Source organism: Lolium rigidum, chromosome 7, assembly GCF_022539505.1.
Source record: "Lolium rigidum isolate FL_2022 chromosome 7, APGP_CSIRO_Lrig_0.1, whole genome shotgun sequence".
NCBI lineage: Eukaryota > Viridiplantae > Streptophyta > Magnoliopsida > Poales > Poaceae > Lolium > Lolium rigidum.
This window is the reverse complement of record NC_061514.1, coordinates 206,021,767-206,032,740: the sequence shown is the minus strand read 5'-3', so window position 1 is coordinate 206,032,740 and position 10,974 is coordinate 206,021,767. Positions and strand designations below refer to the sequence as shown.

Below are 10,974 nucleotides of genomic sequence, written 5' to 3'. Positions count from 1 at the left end.
ATTGCTAAGAAGAAACCTTTGCGGAGACTTAATGATGTTTTTATTATGATTAATAATAACTTTTTCCTTGTTGATTTTGTTGTTTTGGATATTGAATACAATGCTTCTTCTTCTATTGTTTTGGGAAGACCTTTTCTTAGAACTGTTGGTGCTGCTATTGATATGAGAGATCGGATTATTAGATATCAATTCCCACTCAAGAAAGCTATGGAAAAATTCCCTAGAAAGAGAAATAAGTTATCTTTTGATTCTATTATTAGTACAAATTATGATGTTGATGCTTATTCACTTGAAAATACTTGATTCGGACTTTCTGCGCCTAGCTGAAAGGCGTTAAAGAAAAGCACTCTTGGGAGATAACCCATGTTTTATTTTTGTAATTTTTCTTTTATTGAGTCTTTGAAGTTGTTACCGCTGTAATAAACTCTCCTTATCCTTTTTATTTCGTTTTTGCGCCAAGAATAGCCTCTAATAGGAAGAAGGTAATATTTGGAGAAGTTGATGTCCTGAAACAGATTCGTGTCTGCCACCAAACAAATTAGTATTCTCAGCCAGAACGTCGGATTGATCTGATAATTTTTGATAATATGTCCCGGGTTATTATCTAACTTTCATTAGTTTGAACTTTTCGATTTGAGCAACAGAAGATTTTCGAAAAATCGATCTGTACCTGCTGTTCTATTTTGACAGATTTCTGCCGCTATTTGCATTTGCCTCTTAATCTTTTTATTTTTATTTTTGTGTTCTTTTGAGAGAAAGAGTTTTTAAAAGAAGTTGATACAGTAGCTAATGTTTTAATGGATGTTTGACTTATGTTATAACTGAACCCTAATGAAAATTGTGTGATATTTTGTATGAAGGAAGTTTTCAAGTGTAGGGAGAGAAGAATGATGTGATGAGATGAAGGATGGACAAAAACTCAATATTGGGAATGCCCATGTCCCCCCAAGAAATATCCAAGAGGTACAAGCATCAAAGCTTGGGGATGCCTAAGGCATTCCCTTCTTCATCAACAAAAATATCAGGTCATCTTTCAAGACGCTATATTTTTTATTGCTTCATATGCTATGTGTTGTTCTTGGAGAGTCTTTATTTTTGTTTTTTCTTTTCTTTTATTTGTTGTAGTATATGGTTGGATCCCAGCATACTTGTCTTGGAGAATGACACACTCCATTTTCATTGCATAGAACACTCTAGTTTTCACTCTTATTGTTCTGCGAGTGTTCTCTTTTGCTAGTACTGTGTTTAGCTCTTGTTTTCCACTCGTATTTTGTTCAGAGCTTGTTAGTTTTATTTAGTTAGGTATGATTGGCTCTCTGTCTTTATTGATTATTATCTATGAGAGTTTTTTCAAATAAATTGATTGGTGTTGGAGCCGAGTAAAATATTTCATGCTTATTGTTTAGACTGTGGCTTAGACTTTAGCATGTCATGTTAGATATTATTTTAATTATATGCTTAGTAGTTATTGTTGTAGCATGACTTATCTCAAATAGCTGAGAGTGCTTAATGTGTCGTTGAAAGAATCATGTGTTGTTTCCATCATACAAAAGCATAATATTGTGGTATTCTCCTTTGATGCTTTAATTGGGTTGACTTGGCACATGCTTACACCATGTTATGACTACAAACCAGTCACATCAAGCCTCTATGATCATTTAGTTTTTGACTTGTAATATCACTTTATGCTTTGATTAATAATGTTTTGTCGCTATGCATGATTATGGCTATTATTGCTCTCTTAGTTGATCACTCCCAGTCTTTTGCTAGCCTTCACATGTACCGAGTATGAGCTCTACTCGTGTATCCAACTCCCAAAAACCAAAGTTTGTCAATTGTGTCCACCATACCTACCTATATGTAGTATTTCACCGCCACTCCAAAGTAAATTGCTTGTGTGTTACCTTTAAACCTTTAAAAATTATTACCTGTTTTAGCTCATGAGGAAGTGTTGGATACTTTATTGTCTCTTTCATGTTTATTTTGGCTTCACACCTTGACTAGCATGCATAATGTGCTAGTCCCTAATATTTCAAAAAGAGCAGGCAAGCGGGTGCCCAGCCCACTAAATATAAAATAAACAAATAATCAAATAAATCTCCTAACACTATTGGCTTGAGAAATCATGAACTTAGCTTGTTCAAACAAAGGAGAAGAGGAACTTTATTGTTCTCTCAATGGGAGCCGCTCTTGAAGCCATTAAACATGAAATGATGATAGATCATTTGATGCCATTCGTTGACATCGACATACATACCTCTCAAAATACATTTTCAACACCTCTATTTTATTCAAAATAAAAAGCTCTAGCACATGATTAATCTTGCTTCCCTCTGCGCAGGGACTTTCTTTTATTTTTACGTTGAGTCTTCATCTTCTAAATTCATGCACCAATTAAGAGAGCATAGTTGTCATTCTCAGTATAATGTGCATAGTCCCAAATTTATTATTGATTGATTCATGATTATGTTATTGCTTGTTCTCAAATTATTTGTATCTAGTCACCCTTTTGAACTTTAAAGGTGTCCTATGCATTTATGTTTTCCTGTTCCATGAAGGACAAGCTAAATACCACTTTGCTATGTTTTCTCTATGCTAAAAAACAAAAGTTGCTTTCAGTGCACTATTATTTATGATCTTTTGTTTGAGTTACTTCTCATGTTGTAATATAGTTGCTAAGTTCTATTGTTAGAATTATCCATCATGCCTATGTTTAGAGTACTTTGATCTCATCTCACAATGCTTTTACAATAACTTGATCAATATTGTGTTGGCTGCATGTCACCTCAAAAATTATTTTTGTTATCACTTACCTACTCGAGGACGAGCAGGAGTTAAGCTTGGGGATGCTGATACATTGCAAGCGTATCTATAAGTTTTGATGGTCCATGCTTGTTTTACACCAATTTCTATATGTTTTGTTTTACACCTTGGTTTCTTACTGAGGGAAAACTTGCTGTTGTGCTCATCATACCTTCATCTTGGGGTTTCCCAACTGTCCGCTCTGCCCAACATCACATAGCACTTTCTATTCCAAGTATAATATGTGTGTTATGCCTCCAATTCCTTCAAAATATCCTTTTTTATGTAATTTAAAGCTCATAGGAAGGTAAGGTATGGAAGGAAAAACACAACTATGTTATTTATGGGTTTGAAAAATTATGAGTAATGAGCTAGGTCGGAACCATGCTCGACATGGGAAACACCTTTCAACATTGCACTTATCTTTTAAGTTGATCATAATGTTTTTCGGCTACTTGTTAGTTGTCTCTTGCGAAATAAAGGGGGTTATCAACATAAAGACTAGAGTATGCATATATGTTAGAGAAGTGCATTGCAGCACTAAACGAAGGCATGCCTAATCATGGTAAAAGTTTCAGCACGAGCATCCTCAATACGAAGAGAGAAAATAAAAAGGAAAGAAAAAAGAAATAGAGTGAAAAAGAAAGATAGGAAAAGGAAAGAGAATGACAAAAAGAAAGAAAAGAAAGAAAGAGAGAAAAAGTGAGAGAGAGGATGCTCAGAAGACTATTGTCCATGTTGTCCCGGTATGGATGGCCTACAAGTTGAGACTCAAAATCTTCTTAGGTTCTTTGTACAAGCGGCATGGAGGTACCCTTTGTGTTATTCTTGGTTAAAAAAATATGTGAAAGATCTATGATAATCTAAAGTTAAGTAGCACAAGGTATAACTTGTTAGTGGTCAAGGGCATGAGGCAATTACTTATAAGATGTCAAACACATATGAATCATGGGTATCTCTACAACAAAGAGATATGTGGAGCCCCATCCTTATTTTTCTTTTGACATGAATTGCACAGACTCAAAATTTCACTTTATGCTCTATTTTATCTTTTTATTTTGTTGGCGGACTAGCATATATATTTTCTACTTACTTTCTGTTGTAAGAGTCAAGAGAGTCAAACAATCAAAAGAGAGGACAATGAGTCTTCCAAACAATTTCTATAGAATTATCCAAGCATGCTTTATGGTTTATAATATTTCTCATTTATTTGTTTACGATGCCACTTATTATTTGCATGCTTTGTAGAATGTAAGAGATATCACTTTATAAGTTCATTTACTTATTGTTATTCTTTATTGACTGAACCTTGTAAGACTTTGTATCACATATAAGCAATATAATAAATTATAAAGTTCATGTTAGTTTTATCACTTTTATGCTCGAGGACGAGCATAGGTTAAGCTTGGAGATGTTGATGCATGTAAAATGCATAGATGAACTTTATACTTTATTAACATATATATTCCCACATATTTCTAACATATATGATGTTACTTCATGTTTTATATTGATTTAATGATCCCCTTTATTTGGTTATAACTCTGCAGAATAGAAAAAATCCTATTTTGTGTATTTTTCACTTTTGGAGATCTATACGAAGTTAAATTGAGCTAGAATTTCGGGGACATTATTTTTTCACACGAGAAACACCTGTATGTGGATGTCAGGAGAGGGACCTGCAGGCTCAAAAGAGACCAGGTGGCGTGCCCTGCTAGCCGTAAATTATTTTGATGTCAGTGTGGGTCAAGCAGAGTGCTTTCGCCGTTGATGTTTTTTTCAATCTCAATGCAACATGACTTTTGGCTAATCCTTAGACGTCTTATATTTTGGGACGGAGGATGTAATAGCTAGATTAGTGAACCGTTGAACCCTGCTACGGAGTATAATATTGTGATGCTGTGCAATTATGTTTATGCACTTCCCGTTTGATCTCTGTCCTGCAATTGTTTACTGTAGCAAATGATTGTTTGCTGGAGATGAACTGTTAAACTAAGTTACAGATATGCTGGACATGAAGTGTCAGGAAATTCGGATGCCTTGAAGCATCGTTGATGGCTCCTTAGCCCCGACAACTAACTCTGCTCTGCCACATGGAAACTAACGTACCTCGTACCTTCGGTTTCTTCTTCCTTGTCCCATTTGGAAGAGCACACCGAGGAGGAGCAGAATAAGGGCACACCGTGGCGCACCGTAGAAACAAGGCCAACGTCGCTCACGGAAATCAATCGACCAACCAGTAATTATGGAGGCGCGCAACGGAGCCCCTCCGGCAAAGCTGCCGATGTCGGGGCCACAGATCTGCAAGCCTTTCGTCGGGCCGCTCACGGTGACCAAGAAGGCGTTCGGCCTCTCAGTCGGGGACTACAACGTCACCGACGCGAGCGGCGCCGTCGTGCTGCGGGTCAAGGGCGAGTTCTTCAGCAGCAGACGCCGCCGAGTCGTCCTGGACGCCGACGGGAGGCTCCTCCTAACCATGCGAGGAAAGGTAAACTTCAACTTCGTGCCTTGAGCATTGTGGCCGCCGTGAACTGGTCAGAACATAAAAATGTACTGAAAAGGGTTGCTAAAATAAACGGAGTGTCAAATAATAGCTAGCAGAAGTGTTCATAAATGAGTCCGCCTTAACTAAATCTTTTGCTAGCTATGACTCATTTATGTACACCTTTTCTTTTTGCCGATATATTTGATCTTCATGCTTGGCATCTTTTTAAGAATATTTTGATTGTTTGCATTCGAGAAGGCTGTAACCTTCTCTTCACAGTAAAGGAGTATAACAACGAACTCCACTTTGGCAGGCATTCAGCTTTCACAGTACCTGGGAAGTGTTCAGAGGGGGCAGCACAAATGGAAGTAATTTGCTTTTCACAGTTAAGAGATCTTCAGTGATCCAACTGAACGCAAGCTTGGATATCTTCTTGGCTGCTAACAGAGCGGAGAAGGTCTGTGATTTCAAGATCAAGGGTAGCTACTTCAACAGATCATGTGCATTCTATCATGGTACCACTAACATCATGATAGCTCAAGTAAGTAAACTGGCTATCGTTTCAAGTCATTTCAACTAGTTTTGTACATTGTCAGCTAATGTCGGTATGTACCCCACCTGGTCCTGCAGATGAACCGTCAGTTTGTACTGCTTGGGAAGGACTCGTGTACTGTTACTATAATTCCAAACGTTGACCACGCGTTCATCACATCTCTTGTTGTGATTCTGGATGAGATAAACCAGTAGAGCCCATGGTGAGGCTGATGAACAAAAGACACATTCTAATCAAATGCTTGCTGCAAGTTCCGAAATATCAGGTCGAGGTTTTCCTTTTTGACTTGTGATGTTGTATAGTAACTGTATAGCCACTTTCATTTTAGTCACTTGTTTGCAGTTTTATACTGCAACTGCAACAAAGGTTTCTTGTTTGAGATTTGGTATCGCATGGTATAGGCCATGTATACGCTGTGTTGACTTCTGATTGTAATCCTCTTATAGATGCATCCAGTTTCTATATTAGAATCTAATTTGGTTGACTGTATTAGGTTATAAATTATGAACTTCCATTTTTATGTAATAGAAGATTTTACTTTTTTCGACAAAGGGAATATATTAAAATCGCGAAGATACAAATTACACCCGCAACAACGCAATGACCTAATAACATTATGGATGTGCACAACCAAAAAAAGAATTATTTTGACCGGCTACCTCGGGCAAATTGCACATAAAGTGCCCCCTTCCCTTGCCGCTCCCCTCCCTAGTGGCGACAGAGCCCCCACCCCCTCCCCAAACCTCGAAACCCTAGTAGCCCCCGTCATCTCCCACCCCTTAGGCCGCCGCTGCTACCGACTCTGGTGGTTGCACCCAACTCGTCGAAGGACGAAGGGCTAGAGAGGGCTCCACGGCACATCACGGTAGGCGGTGGGACGCAGGCTGGGGACGCCGGGTGGCATGACCATGGTGGTCGCGGCCTGATGCACTCCAGCGGTCAATGTTGAGGTGTGGGTGGCACGTGGCGGTCGTCGTCTCCAGCGGCAGTTTGGTGGTGGCAGTCCGATCTGGGCCGGATCTGGCCCACTTGAACCCAATCGGCGCAGGAGGACCATGGCTTTGGCCATGCCAATGTTAGTGCTCCGTGCCACCTTATTCTCCACTGTCGGTTTGGCAGGAGTGACTAGTGGCGTGGGGGCTACTAGTCTTGCAACTAATCGCTTTCAGTTGCCCATCGATCTTGTGGGAGTGTCATGTTCCGGAAGGCTCAGCCGGTGTACTCTAGTGGGCGCTTCATGCTTGGATTTTGCTGGATCAGATGGGATTTGGTCATGCGAACTCATGTTTTTCTGACCTTTTGGTTTCAGAGGGAGCGTTGTGAAGCTCTGCTGGCTCTTACCATCTTGGGGCATGCTTTCTCACCCATGGTGAAGTCATCTGGTGGAGAACGTTGTGCAAGCCGATATGTTGGGACTAGCAATGATGATTTGACTTTTTGCGGCGATGAGTAATTGGTTTGTTGATTTGGAGCGCAGCGGCTTTGCATGTGGGGGCGACAACACATGAGAAGTTCAAAGTCCTACCTTCAAGGGTAAAGATACAAGGACTGCCCTTAATTGGTTGTGCCTGACAATGACCTTGAAGAAATTGTTTTAGGGAGTGAGGACTTTTCTCCAGGGTGAAAACCTAAGATATATGATTGGGCGACGATGATGCTTGTGTGATGTTCCCTTCTTGGAAGCGTCGGTTTTAGAAAAGCTGGACTTCTGGTGCTGTCTTCGTGGTGTTAGTAATGCTTCTTTAACGAATAGATCTTTGTAGCGGGTTTTTTTTTATTGTATTTTTTTGGGTTTGTGCATTCGTAATGCCGCTAGGGTAATACGTTGTTGGAGAGGCTGGGTGTTATTGGTATCTTCGCGATATTAATATATGCTCTTTATCAAAAAACAATGATCTATTCCTTGTAGCCGCAGACCTAACACCACCAAGAGAGCACCAAAAAAATCCATCTTGAAAAGCGATGCTTCAAAGAAGAGAACAATGCACAAGCCTTGTCGCCCTGATCATAGATTATAGGTTTCACCCTGGAGAAAGTCCAATCTCTCAAAAACAACGCCTTCAACAAGGCTATTGCAGTGCACAACAAATTAAGGCCAAACCTTAGGTTTTCACCCTAAAGTTTAGACTTTGAACTTCTCCGGTGTTGTCGTCCCCACTTGTCGATGTCGTTTCTCCAAGTCACCAATCAGCAAGCCAATTCCTCATCGCCACCTGGACTCGAACCACCATTACTAGTCCTAAGATTTTGGCTTCCATGCCATTCTCTTCCACCGATTTCACCATGGAATTAAAGGCATGTCCCAGAATGCATGGGAACAGACTGCGGAGTTTCACATCCCTTCCTCTGGAACCAAACGGTCAGAAAAAACACGGTTACTCGTGACCTAATCCCATCCGATCAAGCAATCTCCAAGCATGAGTTGCCCAGTGGAGTTCATCGACGGAGCCTTCCAGAACTCGACACTCCGACCTGCGGAATGAATACATACATCAAGCAGATATTCATCTTGGCTTGAGAGGGACCCTAGGACGACATTCTTTATTAAAGCTGAGCCACTAGCCCTGATGCCATCCGGCGGCAACCTGCAAGATCTGCATCTCCCAAGTGTAATGACGAGAGAAGAAAAGACAATGCCTTCGACAAGTAATGACGCCAAGAGATGCCACCATCGTCTGCCAAGACCGAGGTCGAGTCTCGATTGTCACCGGTTTCCACGTCACCCCAAACTCGACGTCGAATAGATCTTCACCGCCATAGATCGGTGTGGGATCTCAAGATCCCCCACACCAAATCCTAACGTGGTCGTCCACCTCCGAAGGAGGAAGTCGCCGCTCCCATGTCCGGGGCCACTGTACTGGCATCTAGATGATGTGGTAGCGTCGTTGGTAGGTGTAGGATTCGAGACTCCGGGCGCAACATATGTGCCCAGTGCGCCCACCTTGCTACGGTGACTGCATCACTGGCCACCGCCACCGCGCATCACAATGGTTGCAGAGGTGGGGAGGGTGCCGCATGTCACCCATGTCTGCTCCTAGCGCGCGCCCCACCGCCGATGCACAACCTTTAGCCGGCGACCCTTTGGCGGCGACGGAGGCAAGAGCGGGGGGTGGGGGAGGTTGAGGTTGAGGGACTGACGATGGGATCCCCAATAGAAGATTTTACTTATTGTTGTTCCATCAAGTCAACAAGATGGTGCAGCCGAATACAACGAGTAGCCCGGTATTTTGTGAATCAGATGCATGCAAAGAAGAAAATGAATACATATAGAAAAGATTGAGCTCATGCATCACCCATTCTTCATCCTTTGCCGTCGAATCATCAATCCTGATAATGTTCAACCGAAGAACATCATATTCCTAGGTAACTATAGTGGAGCAAGTGGCATCGCTTCATCTTTCCCAATTTGTCCACATCAACCCCAACACATAAACATTTATTCAGAAAACAAATAAACCTTGGCAATACATACCCAACACTTCAAATTTGATCTTACTCACCTCTGCTATACTTTCTTATGTTGCGGGAACTCAGATATATGATTAGTTTCTCGAAGTTACTGAAGGTCTCGCATCGAGCCTGGGCACATGCCCATGGTTCCCGGACAGTAAATCCACCCCTAGAAGGTGGTGTAAACGAAAATATTTAGGCCGGTGCATGGAAAGTTTCTGATGAGGGGAGGATATTGATTACTACATCTATTACACCACCTCCATATATTCTGAAGTTTGGATCATTCTGCGTTGAAGTGCCTCCTAAAGATGAAGTGAAGCCCAACTTTCGGACACCGCCAATGATGCTTCATTTTGGCCATGGAGTTGTGAACAAAGATGGTTAGGTGTTATATGTTTCTTTCAGCGTGTCATGTTTTAACTTTTCAGTTTGCGCTTATTTTTGTGAGTTGGTATTTGGGCAATACATTTTAGTTCAGCCATTTGGGCCTTAAGTTGCCGTGGGGCCTGTCCCAGCCAAAGTAGCGTTTGGAGTCACCCTATAAAGGGTTATGGCAGCCGCCTTGTATCCCTAGACTTGTTATTTTGGAGATAGAGTATAAACCAGAAAAGTCCCAATGCTTGGGGGTGCATATCGGTGTGTTTGCTTGCTGATTTTCAAGGTCTGATGTTGTACCATCCGTGGAAATTAATTTAGGTCAGTTCTAACGTGGGGAATTGAAGAGGAATCAGTTTGATCTATTTTAGATTGGGTTCTCTTATTTGCTATCTTGCTCTATTTTATCGCTCGTCGTGAAAGATTGGGCCAAAACCCCTATTGGATCACGTTGATCCTTATCATCTTGGTATCAGATTCGTCGGTTTCTCACGGCGATTTTACTGCTGAGGTTTTTGTGCTTTTCAATCTGCTAGAGTTTTCTGCCGGTGGCCATTAAGCCAAAGACACTGGTATAGATCCGTTCGTCTGCGTGCTATCATGGAGAAGTTGTACATGCGTAACATATTTCAGAGTTTTATTTTGCGGACCAGCAAAGGAAATGCAAGATCATTGGTATACGTGAGATTTTTCGTGGTTCAGCACACATTGGATCAGACTTTGTTTTCTCTATCCTTCATTAGCTGGTCTTCACGTCCAAGGAATAAGAATTGGAGAAGTTCAGACTGAACTGGTCTTCTTGAATCTTGAGTGCGTGTGTTCCTGGATTTCTGTCGACGTGGTTTACGTGGACTCCTGGACGCGTCAGTATAAGCAACAACGAGCAAACTCTCGTGCAGGCGATCCTCACAGAAGTCTAGAACGCGCCGGCGCTTATTATCGTGCGCGTGAGGACATCTCCAGTGGTCGCGACGCATTTCGGAGTCTGAAATGTCCGTTTACGTCGCGCGGCAGACGCTCGATAGACCGTTTTTGTTCGCGCGTCCGTTTGCACCTAGGGGTGACTCCAGCAGGCCGACGCATTTTCGCGTTTGCATCAATTTATGAAGTTTCCAAACAACAAAATAAGGAAATCAACAAAGTCATAGTTATTACATTTAAAAGTCGACATGAAGAGGAGTCGACGATCTCCGCGCGGAACTTGTCCAACATCTGCCACATGTCCATCTGCGTGGGTACAAACTGCGGATCAATGGCCGCGCACAATAGTGCCGAAAACACGAGTAGAAACCTACCGGCGCAATTG

The 10,974-nt window shown here is 41.6% G+C and overlaps 1 protein-coding gene across 1 annotated transcript; it reads left to right on the top strand.

The window, feature by feature from the left end:
- The first annotated feature begins 5,047 nt into the window (after nt 1–5,047).
- On the top strand, nt 5,048–6,034 carry LOC124672475 (protein LURP-one-related 15-like). The gene is made up of 3 exons (XM_047208697.1): nt 5,048–5,290; nt 5,601–5,828; nt 5,918–6,034. The coding sequence occupies exons 1-3, from the start codon at nt 5,048–5,050 to the stop codon at nt 6,032–6,034; spliced, it is 588 nt and encodes a 195-aa protein (XP_047064653.1).
- Nucleotides 6,035–10,974: the final 4,940 nt, after the last annotated feature.

Coding starts and splice junctions, on each gene's coding strand:
- LOC124672475 (XM_047208697.1), top strand. CDS start 5,048: ATGGAGGCGCGCAACGGAGCCCCTCCGGCAAAGCTGCCGATGTCGGGG. Junction 5,291..5,600: donor TCCTAACCATGCGAGGAAAG/GTAAACTTCAAC, acceptor CCACTTTGGCAG/GCATTCAGCTTTCACAGTAC. Junction 5,829..5,917: donor CTAACATCATGATAGCTCAA/GTAAGTAAACTG, acceptor CTGGTCCTGCAG/ATGAACCGTCAGTTTGTACT.